At 38.7% G+C, this 23,110-nt stretch overlaps 2 protein-coding genes across 12 annotated transcripts in view; both read right to left on the bottom strand.

Moving 5' to 3' along the window:
• CADPS2 (calcium dependent secretion activator 2) overlaps positions 1–23,110 on the bottom strand; it is a 326,390-nt gene that overhangs the window by 220,751 nt on the left and 82,529 nt on the right. For all 11 annotated transcript variants that reach the window (XM_060777737.2, XM_060777739.2, XM_060777738.2 and 8 more), the window contains exon 3: positions 8,194–8,526. In XM_060777737.2, coding sequence (XP_060633720.2) covers positions 8,194–8,526 — 333 coding nt within the window. The remainder of the gene's footprint in view (positions 1–8,193; positions 8,527–23,110) is intronic.
• RNF148 (ring finger protein 148) lies at positions 13,026–14,069 on the bottom strand. The gene has a single exon (XM_060776256.2). The coding sequence runs from the start codon at positions 14,067–14,069 to the stop codon at positions 13,026–13,028; it is 1,044 nt and encodes a 347-aa protein (XP_060632239.1).

Below are 23,110 nucleotides of genomic sequence, written 5' to 3'. Positions count from 1 at the left end.
TTAACACGAGGCCGAGAGTCTGCCACTCTCATGGAGGAGGGGGCTTAGTAATGATGAATTTATTTAACTCTCTATGCCAGCAGCCAAGCCCTTGACTGTCTACAATCACCACCTTTGTCTTTTGGTCTTGCACCTTTGTTTCACATGGAACCAGACACTTGAATTAATCAGAGACTTATCAGCATATTCTACACCATTATTTCCTCATGGGCTGTGCCCTCCCTGGGGGTGTCTCTTTGAATTGACCGACCTTCCCACCACAGGAATATGTTGTGACATGAAGGGAACCCCCAGCCAATCCCAGGGTTGATCTAGTCTGCCTCTTTTTCAGCCAATTAGGGGAGGGGGCAGGAACTCTGAATAGTTGTCAGAACTGTATAAGATGTCACCTATCTCTCTGTGAGTTTATGCTTGTACCTTTTGAAGCAAAATGCTTGTACCTGCATACTTTTTCACCTAATCATATTAAACCTCTGGCTGTGTTGCTTTCAACCTGGGGAGCATATTTCTCTATTCTGGCTGATCTTGTTTAGCAGATCCTCACCGGGCACAGACCTCTTAACTACAATCCTAGTTGAAATCACGACACAGTCAGTTCCTGTGTTGTAAGTATTGGAAAAGAAGTGCCATAGAGCATGGAACAGACTTACCAAGGAATTTATTGTTTTCTTGACAAGTATGAGGAAATGAATTGTCAAGCATATGAAGTTTCAAGCGCATAGTCCTATTTCAAAGCACTTGCCAAAACACTTGGCAATGGCTACACCAACAGCAAATGCTGGTTTCCTTCGGGCAGATAAGATTGCAATTATCTCTCTACAACCAAGTCACTTTTAAAACCGTACACCGTTTGGGTCTAGGTTACCTACAGGTTTGCCGTCCCGCATTTAATCTGCTCTTTAGGATACTTAAGTCTTCTGGAGGATGCTGACTTCAACCAGCCAGAATCTGACTGGCAACCATCACCCAGAGGACCTTTTCATTGGTTGCCCGGGACTACAGAATGACCTGACAGTCAAATGACCTGTCAGAATTTAAGACATAGCTCAAGATCCATCTCTTCTGACAGGCCTACCCAGTTAACTATAAACCATGAGTTTTGGCTTTGCATTCTGTTTCCACTGTATTTTGATCTTTGTACCATGTGTTTTAGTGTATGTATTTTATAGTGGTGTATCTTGATAGATGTATTTTATGTTGATGTGTTTTGACTGTGTTGTACCCCGCCTTGAGCTATTAGGAGAAGCAGGTGAATACAAACATTAACAAATAAAGCCCACTGAGAAACACACTGGATATTCTTAACAAGTTGTGACAGTTGCAATGCAGGAAAAGAGTAAGTGAAAACCAACATAGATATGTGTGGTGAAAAGAGACAGGATTCCTACCTGACACTCTTTCAATTCCGGAGGGTTCTGACAGTTTTCTGCAGAGATATATAACAGCTCATTTGTGTGAGTCACACAGATCACAGAGAACAATGTTACTTCAGGATTCAGTCCAATAGTTTCTGATCTGATATTTTTCTTCTGATTGGACATATCATTCTGTCAGACACCAATTATACACTATGGGATGAAAAACTTCTGAGTCTTGATTCAGCTGAATTTCTCCAAATTCCCAGCTACATTTTCTCCTCATTTTAATTTCGAATCTATTTGTGACACTTTATTTTTTCTATTTCAATGTTTTTGTGTGTGTGTCAAAGCAATTTGAGAAACTGCAATTCACTTCTGGTGTGAGAGAATTGGCCATCTGCAAGGACGTTGCCCGGATGTTTGATGAATGTTTCAATGTATGGTAATAAAAGCTAAGCAGTTTAAAAAGTTGTCAGGAAGTGAATTAGCTCATTTGAAATGTAGTGCTGAAGAAAAGTTTCAGAGGTATTACAGACTGCTCCAAAAAAAAAAAAAAAAAAAAAAAGCAAGTAGCTGAGTTCTGGTGCAAATCTTAATCTGAAGTTTCTTTAGATAACAAAGTGAGAGGAGGCAAGAAAAAAGGAAGACTGAATCACAAGTGGATACACTCTGTAGAGGAAGTCATGGTCCTGCATTTATAGAACCTGAGCAGAACGTTTAATGGCAGGATATCGTCAATATCTCTTATCCCTAGAATTGCCATAAATCAAAGAAAACTTAATGACAATTAACAACTCCAAGAAACGCAACTTTTCCCCATTAGCTTAAACTTATTTCTGTTAACTTTTTAAATGTACAAATGTTTTAGAGTGTTTTATAGATAGATAGATAGATAGATAGATAGATAGATAGATAGATTAAGTCTGTACAATATTTCTAGGAAATACACACTAAGCCTTTGAAATACATGCATGTTTGTGGCATACTGAACATATCCTCACAAGTCAGAGAAAAGCTTCTTTTGAAAATGCTTCTTTTGTCAAGACTCTCAATTTAGCCAAATTTCCATTTCTATATTAGTAGACTAGTTGCAGACACTTAAAAGAGTCCACATTGTAACACTATTTTCATGAAATTTGTTACAATTGTATATCCTGTATTTCTTCATATTAAAAAAAGAATGTTACTAATTTTGGGAAAAGTCCACTCACATTTTAAAAGTTTCAATACATTTTCAGTATGTAATGTAAATTTAAAGTTAAGATATATATTTCATGCTAAAGACGGTGTAAGTACAGCTGAGAGGTTCTTTTCCAAAAAAATTAATTAATGAATCTCTTCACTGATTTTGTAGCAGTAGCAGATAGCAGAACTTTCAGAGTCCCACATTCATCTGAAACTAAACACTTTAAATATTGGTGCTGCCTATGACCTTTTTTTGGCCTGGCAGAGGTATTTATAATGTAATCCATGCAAATATGAGGGTTATTTTTATAATAGATCTTGTAGGATATATAGGCGGGTGGAACGTGGATACCAATAAATATGTGGGGGAAGAGGAGAGTAGTATGGCTGAGCACCTTTTTATTATATCTGTTTGCATGAGGTTTTACTTTTAAAAATGTTTATATGTGTCTTTTTGATGTGTAGCCCAATGCTGTAAACTGTATTCAGCTCCAATATGATATTCAGCTGTCTTCATATATAATATCTTCAATTCAGTAATGTAACACAAGCCTCTAATGTAGTAATTGAACAAAGTAACGTTTATTAATGGATTCTTAGACACAAAGCGTAAAGGTTACACAGTATTTTTCTTCACAGTACTTCCTGGATATTGTTACATTCGGCTTTTACTATTATAAATAAATAAAACTTTTACTATATAAAATTCTGAATGGTTTATCTTATGCCAACTTGGTTTGGTAACTTTCTTCACTTTAAAATGTAATTTTTCCTAAATCTCCTGACTGGGTAAGTTATATCTTATAGTTTCTTCTTTATATCAATAGTTTAACTATAAACTTATTCTCAAATAACACTTTTCCTCTCAGTCCCACTGACTGATGACTTATACTCAGATTATCCTTTTACTTACTTCAGTTCTGCCACTGCAGACACAATCCTATACTACGGTTTTCTTTTCCCTAGCTCACAGGCTAGATTCTAATTCAAAATGGTTACTTTAACACTTTAAATATCAAGGCTGAAGACTTTAACTTAGAATAGGAACCTCCTCACTCCAGCTCTCACATAGCCAGAGACTCCTTCCCTTTATTTAGCTCACCTGGCTAAAGACTGGCTCATAATTTAAAAATGTCCACTCCCCTCCATCAGTTAGCTCCACCCCTTTATCCTCCTAGCTCTTCTGAAATAGATACATTTCTACTGCAGGTGCTTCACTACTATAGTAACGCATCAACCAATCAGCTGTAGAGTCTGGCCTGCGCTTGCCATATACCAACATTAATAAACACATTAAAAACTTACATTATAATTAAATATTCCATTACAGCAGGCATCCCCCAGTTTCAGAGATTAATTGCAGGTAGCTGTCAAGTGAAAAATTAAAACCAGAAGCTGGGAATAAAAAAAAAAACAGCTAACAAGTCAGGAGCTAGAACAAATTAGGATGAACTTTCCCATGCAAAGTCCCAGCCTGATGGGGAAGTTTTATACATTTTCCTGGTGAAAACAGCCAGTTCTGTTTGGCTGTTTGACAATCAGTTTTGTATCAAGGAAGACTTCAAGACAATTTATGGTAGGTGTAAGCAATCTGGATTTTCCAGATACAGTTGTATTGCAAGTGCCATCTGCCAAGGTATCTTGGTGACCAGTTTCAATCAGAGCAGATACTAGAACATGATGAACATTTAGGAGAAGCTAATATTCTTAACCTCTGAGCCATTTTTTTCTGAAGTGACAGTGACTACTATTCAATTTTCTTTAACTTAAAAATGATTCTAAGACATTTTCAGAGATCCATTTATAAAGCTTATGCAAGCCTTTTAATGCTAATATAGCCGCGCTAAGGGCTCATTCAACAAAAGCTTATTTAAATGAATTGCTATGTACTACCTATAGTTCTCAAAGGTTCAATGCTAACCAAGCTGCATCATGATGCCCAGCCATCGCACATGAGATCAAAATACCACATCTTGCTCTGGTTGCTTATCTGCAGTGTTTCAGGAGATCAGTTTTAAGTTATATATTTTTCTTATGGACACATCCTAAGCACCAGGCATTGGGGAAAAACAATTCACATTTTAGAAGTCTCATACTTTCCCTTCAGAAGACAAAACCAGAAATATTATACTTCATCTTTTTTATCACGTAGGAAACAGATTATTCACAACTCGAAGGCTATCCATGCTGAGAGACCTTTAATTTCATTTTGCTTGACTTCCAATCTCTCTTCACGCAATCCTGTACTTCATCTCATATATCACTGGCTCTTCATTGTGGCCACAGCTGCACCTCTTGTTTGCTGACCTTCTATAAACTCGTATTTCTTCTTTGTCTTATATCTGGCTGCTTTAGCTTGCTCCATCCACAACCTCCCACTCCCTTTTCATAGTGTTCAGAAACATACACATGTACACACATCACTGTCTGACCTTCCCTATAAGCTTTAAGGGAATTCAAGCTTTGAATTTTCTTACATTTGCATACCTCCAGATGAAAACGAGTGAGAATTTATTCTAAATAACCTATATATTTTGGGTCAGGCTACAAGCCTCATTAGAGACAATGCATGTGAATATTGCTCTGTGAAATGCTGGATGGAACCTATTCTGTACGACCAATATGCTTTGCTCTAGCAAGATTTATAGATTCACAAACCATGGCTTCTGTCCCTTCACACAGAAAGCTCTTCAGCATGTACAAAGCCAAACAACAATTGAATCAGACAGTCTAATCCCTTTCATAACAAGTAATATTCTACAACTCATCCAAGGCAATTGCAGAAATTTCGTGATGAAATGTTTCCATAGCAATATGTAGATGCCATTAAACCATCCAAAAGTGGAAACTGGTGTTCTGTCAAAGAGCATACAGAAAATGGTCCAAACGTAAAAGCCCCGAGTTTAAACTGAAGCTAAAAAACTAGGCAGGGAAACAAGTAAGGAGCTTGTGGGAGTCTAAAAGGAGGGAGGTTGGAGAAGCACATCCAAAGACATGTCTATTAGATAAGTTAAAGAATAGCAGTACTTTTTCTAGCACAAGTATTTCCCTACTTGCTGTTTACCATCAGTTGAGAAATGATCTCAAGAGAACCACTATTAATATTTTTCTTACTATTTTTGCAGGGATAATATACTCTGTCAGCATTTAAAGCTAGAGAAAAGACTCTTCAAATTGTCTGTTCAAACTGTATGCACTTAACAGTACTCCTGGTAATCATTTTCACACTTTCCACAGAAAAGTAATTATTCAAAACTAGAGAAGCAATTACTTCAGAAATAGGAAAAAAGGAACAATATGACAATCAATTAAATATAGATTCAATGCATGGTGTTTTCTTCCCATATTACACTAAAGGAAGTTAACACTATCATTTAATTTGCAAATAGGAATAAATCTAAGGTGATAGACTGAGACAGTCAGACCTCCATATTTGCTGGGGATAAGGATGCAGGACCCCCTGAATGTGAAAAGTGAATAAAGAAATTGCATATCTCTAGGAATTAAGTTTTTTGATTAAGTTCTTCAGGAAGCTGACCACTAAAATCCCACCTAGAGATTCCTACAGATGCAAGGATTGTCTCCTTACTACTTGTATGCAAGCCTCCTTCCTTCTAACAGCAGACAAGATGTTATTTAATGAGATTCCCACCTATCTCCAGCATCCACACCCAAATACTTCTTCCAGAATACTGTATTACTGAAAAGAACTTATTGTGCCACAAATATATCAAGAACCACTTTGATAGTAGGTGTGTTGTCAGGAGTACCCAACCTTCTAATGTGCAGGGGCTGTACATGCTCCAATTGTTGCATGCAGTGAACAGATTTTTCTTACAACTTCATAAATTTTCTTCTAGTCAAGTTACTTCAGGTCTGGGTGGACCTTTTAGTCCTTGTGCAAAATTCATTTGTGGTTTTGAAGAAAGCCAAAATATTACTGAAATCTCAAATGCCAACCATTACAAATCTCCAGAAGGCATGAAGAGCCCTATTTAGTGTTTTAAAAATGAGTTCGCCATAGACCACATTAGGGCTACCATGTAGTCTAGAAGCTGCATTCTCCCCATATGTGATACTCTTGCTTGCATGCATGCACACACACATACACAACTTTATTTTGAGAATAATCTATACATATAAATGCACTGTTTGTTTTGAGTGACATCATAACTCAAAATCCACTGGACAAATTGCCACCAAATTTGGCCCTAAGATACTTACTAATCCAAGTAGTGACCATCTCTGAAAAAAAATTATTTTGTCATTTGGGAGTTGTAGTTGCTGGGATTTATAGTTAACTTACAATCAAAGAGCATTCTGTACTCCACCAATGATGGAATTGAACCAAACTTGGCACACAGGACTCCCATGACCAACAGAAAACACTAGTTTGGTGGGCATTGACCTTGAGTTTTGGAGTTGTAGTTCATCTACATCCAGAGAGCACTGTGGACTCAAACAATGAAGGATCTAGACCAAACTTGCCACAAATACTCCATATGCCCAAATATGAACACAAATTAAGTTTTGGAGAAATAGACCTTGACATTTAGGAGTTGTCGTTACTGGGATTTATAGTTCACCTACAATCAAAGAGCATTCTGAAGCCCACCAATGATAGAATTGGGCCAAACTTCCCACATAGAACCCCCATGACCAATGGAAAATACTGTGTTTTCTGGTGGTTTTTGGTGACCCTTCTGACACCCCCTTGTGACCCCCCAGGTTGAGAAATGCTGCCTTAAGGCCATCAGTCCAACTCCCTTCACCAGGGCAAGAAAACATAATCAAAGCCCCCCTGACAAGGAGCCATCCAGCTATAGATATAGATAGATAGATAGATAGATAGATAGATAGATAGATAGATAATTATTCACACATACACACACACACACAAACATATATGACAGATATAGTATCATAAATTTAAAAGGGATATCTAAATAAGAACAATTATATGTTGCATGCTCCAGAGTAGGCAAAGCAGACAATCTCTACATCAACACTGACAAAGAGACAACAAGAAATACCGTTTACCCACAAGCATAAAGGAATTATATATATTAGAAACCAACACTTTCTCATAACTTTATTTTCCATATTACCAGACTGGGCAAAATCTGTCTGACTCTGTCCTGTCTCTCTGAAACGGCACTGAATGTTTGCAGTATACGTGTACTCTGATCCACTCTGAGTCCTCTTGGAGAGATAATGCAGAATATAAATAAAGCGGAGTTGTTGTTGTTACATTTTCTGCCTTTGCTATCAAATACTCTACTAAACAACAAATGCCTAAGGCACATCTGCTTTTGCTAATTTAAATATAACTGCAATCTATAAAAAAAGTCAAGGTCTGGGTTGTTGTAGGTTTTTTGGGGATATATGGCCATATTCTAGAGGCATTCTCTCCTGACGTTTCGCCTGCATCTATGGCAAGCGTCAGGAGAGAATGCCTCTAGAACATGGCCATATAGCCCGAAAAAACCTACAACAACCCAGTGATTCCAGTCATGAAAGCCTTCGACAATACAGAGTCAAGATCTTCTTAAGATATAAAAAAAAGTTACAATTGACTAAAATAGGAACATGTAGGAATGGACAGAAACAGAAAATACTATGTGTGATTGAAGGAAGATAAAATACTTACTTGGCAGGCATTGTAGATCAATTGATGTTCTAGTTTCTTTATTCCAAGAATCTGCTGAAACATTTCATAAAGTTGTTCTTTGCTTAGAATCAGTTCAGATACAGCACTTAAAGGCATTCTGTTGGGCTGTTTGTACAAATCCTCCTCTCCCCTGGAAATGGCATCATACTTGGCAATCCATGAACTCAGAACAGTCTCCTTGCTCAACCCATCTATTTCTGGCAGGCTCCGGACCCTCTTTTCTATATTCTTCTTAAAAACATCTCTGAAGTCATTTGCTGAACATCCTCCACTCTGGACCATTCGGGCAACTCGCTCACTTTTAAGAAAAACCTTTTGAAAGAAGAAATAGGCAGTTATTTAGGAGTTAAGTCATGGAATAAACTTTTTTAAAGACATCAGTTAGAGATATACTTCCAAACACATACATCCCAAATAGTTATTGTTATAATTGAAATGTAATAAAACTATATTATTTTCTATTTCCCAAGAACTTCAGTATTTGTAAAACAAACAAACAAACATGGAACTGCAACAGGGTAGTACAATTGCAACAGGGCAGTACCAGTAGTACAAAACATTCAACCATCCCATTGCCACCTGGACATCCAGAGCGACATACAGGGAGCATACCACCCCCCTGCTGTACCAGCTCCACTGGCTGCAGATTCAGTTCCGAGCACAATTCAAGGTGCTGGTTTTGACCTACAAAACCCTGTACGGTTCCGGTCCAGTGTATCTGTCCGAACGTATCTCCCTCTACGTCCCACCTCGGAGTCTGAGATCATCTGGGGAGGCCCTGCTATCGACCCCACCACTGTCACAAGTGAGGCTGGTGGGGACGAGGAGCAGGGCTTTCTCAGTGGTGGCCCCTCACCTGTGGAACTCACTCCCGGGGGAAATCAGGGCATCATCATCCCTCCTCGCCTTTAGGAGAAGGGTGAAGACTTGGTTATGGGACCAGGCCTTTGGGCACTCCGGCAATTAAATCAGACAACCAGATGAGTAAGACCAGCAGGATTGATGAAGTGGAACGTAAAAATAGATCTATGAGTAGCGAACGCTGACCATGTAAGAGGAGAAATTGGGTTTGTATTTGGTTTTATTGATTTTATTGTTATAATGAATACATTGTTGTTAACTGTGTATTGATGTAATTTTGTGTATGATTGTTTTATGATGCAGGCATCAAATTGTGCCTTTGCTTGTGTAAGCCACCCTGAGTCCCCTTCAGGGTGAGAAGGGCGGGGTAAAAGAACCCCAAATAATAAATAAATAAATAAATATAGGAAAGCAGAACAAAGCAAAATCCAAACAAGTCACGAATCCCTGTGCTATTCTTCTGCTACCAGGGAGGAAAGTCATGGCTTCTTAATTGAGAAAGTAACTAAAATGCTAACTATAGCACCCAAAGAATAATGTTATCCCATAGCTTAAAGATCTGAATAAATTGTACATCACTCTGTGGAGCTAAACTACTTATGTATTCTAAAGTTGTGGTAGATTACTTGCACTATCCTCCCCTCCAAAATTGTTATCATTATAAAAAATCCCAAGGCAATTGTTACAGAAAAACAGTCTTCTCTAGTAAGGGGGCTGTAGTGAGGAATACAGGTAGGAAAGCCTAACTGGTTTTCCACCTTATACATGAGTTTCTTTCAGCAGTCTCAGATTGCACTGCACTGCAACCTGGGCACAAGTACAATGGGCATTCAACTGCTACACAATATGAGGGGTTGGGTGTAGGAAAAATATAGGTGACATACTAATGACACATCCTTCATGTTTCCTCAAATATTTTTCAGTTAAGGAATTTAACTAATCACTGCCCAGCTTGGTCATTGCTTTTACTACACATTTGTCACTATGTTCAGGAGAACAAGCCATGTTTTCTCACCTTGATTTGACTGAACACAACGGATTTACTGTAGACATGACAAGCATGAAAGTGCCCGAAAGTTATGGATCAAATTCAAAGTCCTGTTATAATTCAGTCTAGATTTAGTTTAACAATCTCAGTTCCATTGACTCAGGAACCAAAGACCAGTCTTATACAATTATCATGTTGCTTTTCACAGGTAATGACAAAGACTGGCACAAAAGAAATTTTGACTTTATTGTCTCAGTAATCCCAAACTGCTCCCCCAAGAGGAATGGACTGTTGGGAGTCTCCTTTGATTAGGATTACAAAAAACAAAACAAAACAAAAACCAAATCTGAAATAGTGAAAATATTTTATAGCGAACATACCATACTATTTGTCATTTCTGTAAAGTGGACTCAAAATGCAGTTCTTTCATTTTCCCACTTCAAGACTGTTTCTCCCTCTCCCCTTTCACCACAATGATTGATAAAATCAATAATAAAAAACTTAATGCATATGTACCTTGGAAATACAATGAACATTTGCACTCCGATCTCCCTTTTAACTCCACACTGTAGCTCTCTTTCACTCTTTTCTTTCTTGGTTTAGCTTTATATCAATAGTTTGATATAACTTTGATAGTTATTTCAAAGAATACTCTTTAAAAACTGCAGAAGTCTCATATTTGATAAAATCAGTGTAACTACTACGCTTCACCGATTATTTCAAAACTACTCATGCCATCTAATGAAGTTTGAAAATTGGTGTTATTTTTTTGGGGGGGGGGAGTGGTGGTGGTTAACAGCATTTCAATGGGGAAAATCTGCTTTGAGATAAGAGTGATTTGAGTTAAGAGTTCAGTCATGGAATGAATTAAAGTCAAGGTATCACTCTACTGAAAAGTCACTGTACTGAAAAATCAAGTCAAGATACTTTAAGCCAAGGTATCACTGTACGGAAAAGTTCAGCAAACTGGGGAAAATTATGGTCCCCCCAGATGCTGAAGTGTAGGTCCAAGCAGGGCTGCATTACCTAAGTGAGGAATGAAGGAAACTGCTATAACATCTGGAAGTTAATTCCCACCTCTGGCTAAGAGACAGATCAGATCTTTGACCTTGGACTGAAGCACACATAATACAGGAACCATGCTGAACTGTAACTGTGAATCTTGTGCCCATAATCTTAATTTCTGTCATGAAAGAAGATGAAATATGAATGTAAGAAATTAGAAAGCTTGGATTCTTCTGTCTCAGGTCCCAAAGATATTGTTATATATATTATGTCTGTGTGAGGAATTATTTCCTATTTTTGAATAGTTTGGCAAATTCCTACCTCAAACTACTCTTAAATCAAAGTTTTACATCTACTATGGTGGCTCAGAACACAGCTATTTACAAGATTTGTATCTCTCCACTCCCCCCCCCCCCCCAGCGAGATTAGATCAGCCCCCTCCATCCTGTCCTTCAGAAAGATGGTAAAAACTTGGCTGTGGGACCAAGGCTTTGGGAAGTGCAAAAAGGCAACAATAGGAAACTTTTAACCTGCTGATCAGATTTGGTATGGATGACCTGAGATGGTTTTAACAATTGATATTAAAGCGGAAATAACTTTAGTGTTTATGCATATTCATAGTTTATTTTATGTTCTGCATTAAATGTTTGCAGTATATATGTTGCGCTCCTCCCTAAGTCCCCTTCGGGGTGAGAAGGGTGGAATATAAATGCTTTAAATAAAAAAAATCTTACAAACTATTTGACCAAAATTAGATTACCATGAGAAAAAAAAAGTGATTTGAGAAAAATTATGACTCTATGCATGCAAAAGTGATGCAGACAATGAATAGAGACAATCTATCCAACTTTTTTTTTAATGTTACCATCCAACTTTGGGGCATTTACTCTAGGATGAGTTAAAGAAAGGTGGGAGAGACCAGTTTAAATGGACGTCTGACCTGGAAAAGAGTGGGACCTGAAGCAAGCATAAATAAGGGCTGCTTCTGTACTTCTTGACCCACACTCCCACCTCCTTTTACAGTATAAGCATTTTGGTTGCTTCGGGGCTGGGAAGGATTTTTCCCTTCCTCCTTGAGGGATTTTTTTTGCCTACCCTACATTATGATGGAGGATTTTGATAATTGGCTTTAGGATGATGCTTTAAATTGGTTACAATTTGGCTAGGTTTGGAGACAAAAATCTATTTTGGTGAGCATTGTCAGCAGTCCTTTACTGTAAGATGGAAATCAGGAACTGTCACTGAGCATGACACAATCAGGGAGTGGGGAAAGTCCACTGTTTTGGGGGCTAGTCCTGGCATCTTTGCCATCATCAAGGGACCATATGACATGAGAGTTGACACCTTCTGGTTAGCCTTCCAGTTTAATACGTTGTCTGAGAGCAACCTGATTTTCCAAGTGGGGTTTCTTTCAAAGGCTATGGTGAAGTTGGAGAGAAGGTCTAGTGGTAATCACTGCCTCGTCTGTGCCTGCATATTACCAGGAAACAATTATACAGGTGACATTGACAGAGTTATCCTTATGCTTTCTGTGCTCTTATTATACCATATGTTGGTCAGCAACCCATTTTTACTCTGATTTACTCTTATTACACTTTTCTTATTTAAACAGGTTGCAGGTAGCAATCTTGCATGTAACCCATTACTTCCACATTCTCATGGAAAATCTCCTTTATTATTCTTTTTCAAGTAAAGCTATTTGTATTGCAACGCAAACCAATGGCAAACTCCAAAATATTATAGATTTGAATTTCTCCAAAATGTGTTTCTATTTTAGAAAGACAAGGAAGTTAGTTGTCTTCATTATACAAGATGTTTGTGAACTTTAAAAGGTATCTTCACTCATAAGACAAGGAGGGAAAGAGTAAAAAGCTGTGGAAACAGATGGATGTAGAACTTTTATTTCACACATGCTTAGACATGATCTTTGAGAGTAAGGCAGCCAGAATGGAAGAAGTTATTCGCCTACTGATTGAGCCTTTGGGGCTTTCTGCATCCCTGCATGTGCATGTGCTTCATAGGCTTCCACATTAGGAGTACTGATAATGGAAGAAGCTTCGTTTGATATTTGATTTCCCACCAAGGGCTCTGTTTCTGTTGTAACACTTTCCACTGTCCCAAGCATGTCCCACTTGCACACAGGGCACGTCTGGTGCTTTAAAAGCCAGGGATCAACACAGGTTTTATGAAAAAGGTGCCTGCAATCCAAGACACGGGCCACATCTTTAGGCTTGTACATTTCTAAACACACTGCACAATTCTCTCCGGCAGATCCAACTTCTTTGTCATCCTCTTTCAAGGTACGAAGTTCTAGATGATTCATGGCCTTTTTAATAGCAAGCAGCTGTCGGCATCGCTGTGTGAGATCTCTTCCTGTTCTCAGCCTCCTGACACAGTAAAATGTGAAATAAGCCACAGCAACTGAGGCAAAAACAAAAATGGTACCCATATAATGTGTCAGCCATGGGTAATAATGCTTTCCAACATCAATGGTCACCATCACTTGGATTCCATTCTGAATCAAAAGCAAAAGGTCCAAGCCTTTCAGGTTGCCAATCATGACTGCCACAATATTTTCCACTCCCAAGTTAAACATGGGGAACACGCTGTTACCTGTTCCTGGATAATTGTAGATGATTACACCCACAGCTCCCTTTTCAGCAGCCACACTTATCTTTTGCATAAATGAACACTGGCCCCTCATGATGAGAGCTATCCAACTGTCTGTGTGTACTGGCTTAGTAAACGTTGTTACAGAGCTACAAGCATTTTGATGCAGCCCCTCGGGTGGCACTAGCACTCCGGTGACCTTCTTCAAAGGAGAGGCTTTGGCAAATACACCACGTTCTTCAATCTCCCACACGGTTTGATTGCCTATCCAAAATGATATGTTAAGGTTGGCAATCCAAAAGGCATCTGCTCCTGAGCTATATGTGGTGATAAAAAGGTAGATACCAAGATGAAAACAGCAAAAATAGGTTACCAGGTCTTTCAGGTCCATGTTGGCAACTCCAGAGCAGTCACTGAACCAGTACCATAGGACAAAACTGGAGTCATCAATATGTGACAACTCGGCGTTGCTACTCAGGGAGAGGTTAAAAATCCATCTCAAAAGCTGTGGTGAAAATGATCCAAGAGGTTATCTGCCTCCCGACATTTGATCAAGCTTTTCTGCACAAGGATGTGGGGGAGGGACTTTCCTCCCATGATGTGTTTCATTGTTAGGTAATGAAATTGTGACATCATCAATAACTCTGAAAATTAACATTGACTTCAGACTTGCCTCTACAGCCTTGTTCACTATCAATATATACTTCTTTTCTTCTCTTGCTCTCACACACAAAGATCTAAAATATCACATTGATACCATATAAAATGATTGGAGTATTTACTGGATATTTTGGCATACAGTGTAAGGAACATGACATAATGAATTTGCCCACTTACTATTGTGCTGCCCCTAGCAGAGACTGCAGTAGGATCAATTTAAGAGGAAAGAACCAGAAGCATCATGATACTATGAAATGCAGAGTGGGAGAGGCGGAATGTAGCAAAAGAGGACTGAATGTTCCAAAATTGGCATTTAATTGTATATACATAGCATTTTGGAACACTTCGGGCAGCTTAGTGCAGAAAAAATAAATACATCAGAAAGTAATTGGTGGGCTACCTGGATTTGCCTTTTAGATCCTGGACAAGGGGATGGGACTTGCATAGTTTTTTTCCCCTTTAGTGCTTGGGGCTTGAGAGGAAGATCAGCATATTAAGACTTTCTGGAAATGGGAAAGCTGGAGGTGATTTATTGACTTGTCTCTGAGGCCTGGGGTTGATTGCCCCCGACAGCCTACCTACTTGTTATATAATAGAAAAACCTCCAAACACCAAACATGTATGTTAAAAGTTATTCACATTGTCTTCAGTGGGGCTTATAGTTAAGATTGTGTCAAAAGCATGCAAAAGTATATAATCATTTATTAAATAGCAAATAAAATAAAAGTACAAATACATGTAAATCAATGCCTGAGATAACCACCTAAAAGCTCTTCTACCTGCCTTCCACTTCACTATAAATGTAACACAAGAGTGGCAGTCAAATATACAGCCATGGTAGTCTTAAACTGGAATATCAGTATACAAAGGGCCCATGCAGCATAAACTTTCACAGACTAAGTCAACTTCCTCAGATGTAGTTGAGGAAGTAGACATGGATCTTATTTAAATGGGACTAAAGACCCATACCCACTGTGAGTTCAATCTTGGCTGTCCTCATGATATTCCTCCATTTCCAGTAGGTATCATAGGGTAAACCATCTTAATCAGATTTAGATCCATGTTAAGAAAAGTCAAGAGGATTTTCTGCAGTTAGCCTGAAACACTGGAGCAACTCTGTGGTACAGTGTCAACAGCATAGTCTGATCCTAGTTGGACCGGTCCATTGTCTATACTGTCACTATCCCCTTTTCATCAGTGCATGGAAAAAGAGATGGATTAGGCCCACGTTACCATCACTGCCACCTTCATAAAGTTTTGTGAGTGTTGTGAGTGCTCCTGACCATCACAGGTATCTAGTAATATCAAAGATGGGTCTGTGCAACCAGTAAGGAGGAATGGGGAGGAAACAGCAAGAGCAACAGAAACACAGATGGTAAAGTGGTAGTTCGGTGAAGCCAGTGTGGTCTCAGCCCAGTTGTAATGGCTGGACTCCTACCCACTACTGCCAGTTCTGGGGTCAGTTCATGATATTCCTGTGCAGATGCTGCATTAGTCTACAAAACCTTATTCCACCAACTTTGTTCTTCCAATTAGTTTTTAAGGTGCCCCAAGACTCCTTTTCATATTGATAAAGAGAGTATCAGACTCAAAGCAACAGAAGGTGAGGAACAGGAGCTTGACATTTAAGGTTCCTCTTTGTCTCTATTCACTAAAATGATTTAGAAATGACCATAAAATAAAGCACAGAAATCAGGTATGTGCTCTTGGGCTATAGACAGTCAGAAGGAGCTGTTTTCTTCTGAATGACATTTTATTTGACTCTCTTTTTAGAAATGAAAGACTGGGAGTAAATCTATTCAGCAGTCCCACTGGAGAGTAGAAAACTGGTAAATCTATATGTCTGTAAATGCCACTGATTTGGTAGGCATTACCTAGTGAGAACTAACTTCGGATTGCGCCTTATGTTGATATAAAGCTTGACACAGAAGTGGTTCGTCCCCCTTTTAATTGTGTCCCCCTCCCCTCACATTATTGGATCAGGTACTTCCAGTGATCATTGTGTACATCATTTCCAGGAATAATACAGAAATATTTTCTACATGTCCACCAGCAGAATGCTTCCATAATTTTTGAAAGGTTGGAAAGGGACTTTTCAATATTTAATGATCAACACATCCATTATTATACACAATCTGATGTAAAAACAAACAACAAACAAACAGTTTGGGTATGTGTATTAAAACAGGCCTAGCATTAAAGATAATAGCTAAAATGTTCTTCATGGGTAAATTATCATTTGCCATTTGTTGTTTTAGGACCAATATTCCAGGTTTTTGATATGACTTGTGGATAAGGTTAGTCCATTGAGAGGTGAAAGCACCAGTACCACCTCAAGAGGCCAATCATCTCATGGTAGCTGCCACTAGCATATTCCTACCCAGGCATTCAAAAAGGTCTTTCTCCACTCTATTCTTTTATAAAAGTTAGTGTAAAGTATAAATTCTTCTCAAAAAAAGAAAAAGAAAAAAAAGAGCATCACTTCTGCTCTTCTTGAAATGTCTTGGTGTGAAAATGGAAGTGCTGGTGGTGCTTTGGCACTTCCCTTCAAAAGAGTGCCAAGAAACTAGAGGTGACCAAAGCTTCTTTTACATCTTCTCGGGATGACCCAAGTCTCACTTTTCACTACTCTATTCAGAAACGTGTACTGTTCTCTTTTTCTATCTGAGTTAAAATACTAACTTTGACCTGTGCACAAACTGAGTCAGGTTTGGGAGGCCAATTTTATTAACTAAAATTTTAAAACTTGAATGTGAGTATATGCAATGAGTGTGATAGGCTCTACCAGGAAAATGTGGGAGCTAAGGATACTCAGAATACGGAAGACATGTTTTCCTTCAAGGTAAGGGACTGGATGGCCCTTGTGGTCTCTTCCAACTCTATCATAGCTGATAGTTCTATCAGAATGAGGGTACTAGTTGTACTTTTACTCCCTGAAATACAAACACACACACAGTTTATGTTGGGATAATCAATCAATCTAACTTTCTTATCTGAGGAAGGGGAAAGAAGGCAAAGGTAAACAGCATCCCACATCCTATATAGAATACTATTAAAACTATAACTTCAAAATCACACATATGTAATAAAAATGCAATCAAGCATCAACAAAATAAAGATAAAAACAGATCACACTGAATTGCCATTTTATCTCAACTCTTAATTAAAATCAGTTTCTGTCCATTGTGACTCCCAAAAGAGAATGTCCTTCAAAGGAAATTCAAATAACATACTTTGTCCTTATTTGTTTCTCGCCCAAGCAAAACTTTCAAGAAAAAAACCATGCATTGTGTATGTATATGAATTATACTTTTCAAACTAAAAATCTTCATAAATTGATTGCTGCCTCCCTCTCCCAAAACACACACACAACACAGTGCAAAAGTTTACATTTCAGGGGGAGGTGAAAGTTTCAGATACTGAACTTGTTTCCCAAATATTTCAAGATTTTAATTAATAATGACAGCTGACAGTAGTTTTGAAAATGTTTTCTGAAAAGAAATCATTTTTATCTGTTTATAGAGGTCAACATGGTCTTTCTATGAGTTTACAATATGAAACAGTCTCAAGAGTTAAAGAGAAAAGGCATCAGATTCCTTCTTTGTTATTTTCAATAATGGGACGAATGCAGATAGGGCAAATCCTACGCTTTAGAAGCCAGCGGTCAATACATCTTTTGTGAAAGATATGCCTGCAAGTTAAAATGCGCACCACCTCTCTAGGTTTGTATGTCTCCAAGCACACCACACAAGTCTCTTCAGCTAGATCAAATTCACCTTTTTTTAACTTGCGCAACTCAAGTGAATGAACTGCTTGCCAGAGTTGTGTGTCTGAAATCTGAGTTCTTGGCTTGTCACATCTTTCTGCAATCACCAATAGTATGCATCCAATACATTGCAAAATGAGAGCGTAAAACAGACAGTTCTTCCAGAAGGATTGCTCATGTCTCACTTTAGTTACTGCAATTACCCTGATACGCTTCTGAATTAACCGTACATCCTGTTTTCCTTTCAGGTGAGCAATCTGAATGGCAGCAATATCACCTCTGTTGCCCTGAGTTACAATGAAACACTCTCTGTATGGACCCAAAGGTTTGCAGATAACACCAGTAGTCCCTTTTCCTATTGTCACTTTCATTTTATCTTTGAAACTGAAGTGCCAGATTGCATAGAAGGATATCCAGTTTTCTGTCCTTTGAACACTGTCTTTAGTCTCCAGTCTCCAGGCATCTTTAGCTTCTTCATCTGATATCACCAACGTGCCTACTGTCTTCTTTAAGCTCTTCTTTCGCAAAATTTGGTAGCACCTTTCTGATGTGGTCCCCTTCCCACCACAAAGCAATGGATTTGTATTATGTAAGGAGGGAACTGAGGCCTTAGAACAAACAAAACCAAACAGCAAGGAGCCGTTGAGAGCCAGTATCCAGCACAAGGACAAAAAATTTCCACCATCATTTGGAACTTTCATGCCTTCATCTGAAAATGAAATAAAGATACTAACTCACTAGTCACAATACCAAGGCAACTTTTTTCCACATCTGTATAAATGTCGAGCTTCTGTTCCCTAGTGCAGTGACAATGGCTAAACTTCATAAATATGCACACACTTAAGTGAAAGGCCCCTTTGCTCCATGTCTAGAAATCACTTAACAACTCTTCACTACTCAATCTCTTCAGTAATACCTGAATCAGAGCTTTGGCCGCTGTGACATCACAATCTGCTCCAATGAAGATTCTGCTTCAACTCACATATGTTAAAGAGACAGGAGAGAAAGAAGCAAAGAATCTGTAAAGAATAAGACATGCCTATCTTCTGCCAGGATTTTCTAAGTAAGGCATGCCCCAGTGGTATGTTCATTCATATGAGAAAGAGCCCATTCTTGTAGCACTTGCCCTCATGTTAATAAGATAAAGAAACAGGAACTATCCATTTTCTTATTGTACTGAATGTAGCTGTGTGTGTTTTGATGATAAAACCACACTGTTCAACTTTGTCTCACATTTTATTTTATGAGCAGAATGTTTCTATGTTCTCTTTACAGACACTAATTAAAGGCAGGCTGAAATATGATTGCCTTGAGTATAACCACCATCATCTGTAACCACCATAAGCCATGCCTCCTTGAAAAAAATGGAAAACATTTGTGAAGTGGCTCTAAATATTTTTGACTAATTAGGGAAAGCTATGGTGCCATGTCTATTTATTGTAATATTTCAGTTGTGTGATTATATTGTAAAACAGTTTCTTCATTAGTTATCAAGTTGATCTGACACATGAATATAATATTTACAAAATTTTCAAATATATACAAATCAGTCACCAACCAAAGGTTCCATGATCTTTATAGTAGACTATGATACCTTAATCACTTTAAAAGCAACATTGATTGGGAGGATTGATAATGTGAATTATTGTAAATAGTTGCACAGTGGGTTAAACTGCTGAGCTACTGAACTTGCTGACCGAAAGGTCACAGTTTCGAATCCAGGTAGTGATGTGAGCTCCCACTGTTAGCCCCAGCTTCTGCCAACCTAGCAGTTCAAAAACATGCAAATGTGAATAGATCAACAGGTACCACTCTGACGGGAAGGTAATGGTGCTCCATGCTGTCATGCCAGCCACATGAACTTGGAGGTGCCTACGGACAACGCCGGCTCTTCGGCTTAGAAATGGAGATGGGCATCAACCCCTAGAGTCAAACACGATTGGACTTAATGTCAGTATGCTAGTCCACTTTTCCTGGTTCTTTAAAAGGATCATTGCTCTGGGAGCAACTGCTGTGAGTAGGGAAATGCTCATGTTCTGCTTTCACCTATGAATTTGGCAGAGTTGAGAGAAGGGCCTTTCTTGGAGATCTCAAAACTGAGCAGACCTTTATGTGAGAACACAACTTAAGTCCAAACAGTCTGAATCTATCGTATATACTCATGTATCAATTGACCTCATGTACAGGTTGGGGACAGGTTTTGGGGCCAAAATTATGAATTTTGATATGATCCACGGATAACTCAAGGGTCATTCTGCATAGATGGGAAAACTTCAATGCTGCCTTGGGACCAGCTATCTCTGGGCTCTGCCACTGTTTTCCCACCCAGGCATTCAAAAAGGCTGGAAGTGGTGGGGAGAGTAGAGGGGTTTGGTGCTCCTTTTAGGTTCTCTCAGGACGGATGACTTTTTGACCTTTTGCCACAGTATTCAAAGAAAGATTAAAACACAAAACTCATTTTGATCCATGAAATATTTCACTCAGGTTTTTGACCCGGGGTTGATTTTCTGACTAACACTTCTAGACTTAAACATGAGTATATTGGGTAAATTGTATAAGAGATAAACTGGTTGTTGCCATGTTGGTAGTCAGTGAACCAATTGCAGTAGGAGAATGAGGTGGTCTCTGTAAACAACCCTGGTCAATTGTTTGACCACTGCTTTGAGTCTCCTTGTGGAGAGAAAAAGCAGAGTACAAATAAACATAAAATAATAATAACTCTTTGACCACAACATTTTGGATTACCTGAAATATTTGAATAGAAAATTCTAACGAGACAGTTCCTGAAACAATCATCATATACCCACATATTACATGGAGAAAACTACATGTGGCTGATGCTTTATTTAGTGCAGCAGATTTACTGAATTTTTTAAAAACATCATTAGAGATAATCTGGAAAGAGCCTTTTAATGAAACATTCAAAGAAAAAAAATATACCTCTACTATGAATGTCACGTGATAATAGGTCCATTCCTCCACCCTACAGATCATGATTGTCCAAAGATATTTATTTATTTATCATGTCAGGAGCAAACTGAACAGTTGTATTTCATTTTTTAAAAAAACAAACAAGACACCTGCCAGGCCCGTAGCCAGGATTTCGTTTCGGGGGGGGGGGGGGGGGGCTGATTTTTTTTCAGGGGGGGTTGGGGGGCTGAGTTTCGGGGGGGGGGGGGCTGAGTCTGAGTGAAAGAGGGTCTAGCCTAGCAAACCTTTTGTATCATTACCCCAATACCCCCATGCAAATGGGATATATTGAGTATGGTGATCAGATCATGATATGAATAAACATAACAGTTTAAATAATGCACCAGTAAGGCCTTTTTGCAAACCACCACGAGAATTTCAGGGGGGGGGGGGGCTCAAGCCCCTCAAGCCCCCCCCCCCCCCCCCCGGCTACATGCCTGACACCTGCCATCTTCATGGAAAGATATTTAGGTGACAGAAAACAAACTAGTGTTGCGCTTAATGGTTTCTTATCCAAACAGAAACAAGTCCCCAAGGAAGACAGAATGATTTGTCTATGAAAGACTCCAGAATCAAGAATCTTCAGTAATAATTGACCTAAATCACACACATATACACCACTGACGGAAAAAAAGGAAACCCCAGAGTTTGGATTTGCTGCTCATACATTTAGAAGTTTAATTAATGATTGTGATTTCAGAACATCACAATTTCTTCATCAGTTTTGTAAGATGAATACTTTTATATATGAGTCCAGGAAGAGAAAGTTTGCTAGGAGTCTTTTAACGGATAAGACAGTGCTTCTTTTTCAGTTTGTTTGGATAATGGCAAAGTTGCACACAGGGCAAGTCCCACGCTTTAGAAGCCAGCGGTCAATGCATTTTTTGTGAAAGATATGTCTGCAAGTTAAAATGCGCACTACTTCTCTAGGTTTGTATGTCTCTAAGCAAACCACACAAGTTTCCTCAGCCAAATCAAATTCACCTTTTTTTAATCTGCGTGACTCAAGTGAGCAAACAGCTTTTTGGAGTTTTGCTTTTGTGCTTTGCATTCTCTGTTCTTCCTGACTTACCATGACCCGCCTGAGAGTGCAGCACAATAATACATAAGCAACAAATGTCAGAATGAGAGAATAAGCACAGAGATAGATCTTCCAGAAGCACGGCGTCATTCCCATCTCAACTACAGCAGTTACTCGGATACCTTCTTGGAGCAACCTCAGAATCTGCTTTCCTTTCAGACTTCTAATCAAGATGGCAGCAACTTCCCCTGTTTCATCATGAGTTAAAATGAGACTTTGTCTGGCTGGGTACGAATGATCATAGATTATGACACCAGTTGCCCCTTTACCTACAGCTGTCTTGAGTTTCTCTTTAAAAGTACAGCCTCCTCTTGTAATGAAGGCAATCCAAGTCTCTGTGTTTGGTGGTATAGTGAAGTTGGTTTCCAGACTGCAGGCATCGTTACCTTCTCCTTTTGGTATCACCAAGACACCTGCCATCTTCATGGAAGGAAAATTCTCTTCTAACAAAGCTGGATGGTATACCTCTGATGAGCTCCACTTTCCCCAATAAAGTGTTAGATTCATGTAATATGCAAAAGATGGATCTGCAGCTTGTGAGTGAGGCACACTGAGCATGAAGGAGAAGCTGAAAGCAAGTTTCCAGCAAATTGAAACCTCTCTTTCATGGCTGTTATAAAGCTTCATTCCTCCTGCCTTTTGGCAAATTCAACTGATAAGTCATTTGACAAAACTGCCAGTTGCAATGCAGAGGTAACCAGCATTTCTTCCTGTATGTGTGCCTAAGATATTTTACTCTACTCTTTGAAGAGTCATGATATGCAACCTGCAGGATCACAAACCAGCCTGGACAATGGACAGCCTCATTTGAATACTGGAAGTCTATTGGATGTGAGGCAAACTGAGGTGTCAACAATTGTCTGAGTTATTGACAGTACACTGATTATGGTCTGATTTTATGACTTCACATTCATTTTTTACATGTCAGGACTGCTGAAAAGATAAAGTTTGTTAA

The sequence above is a fragment of the Anolis sagrei genome, chromosome 5 (genome assembly GCF_037176765.1).
Source record: "Anolis sagrei isolate rAnoSag1 chromosome 5, rAnoSag1.mat, whole genome shotgun sequence".
Lineage (NCBI taxonomy): Eukaryota > Metazoa > Chordata > Lepidosauria > Squamata > Dactyloidae > Anolis > Anolis sagrei.
This window is presented reverse-complemented; position numbering and strand designations above follow the sequence as displayed.

What these genes read in the sequence shown, in the direction of transcription:
- RNF148 (XM_060776256.2), bottom strand. Translation starts at nt 14,069, where the DNA reads ATGGACCTGAAAGACCTGGTAACCTATTTTTGCTGTTTTCATCTTGGT.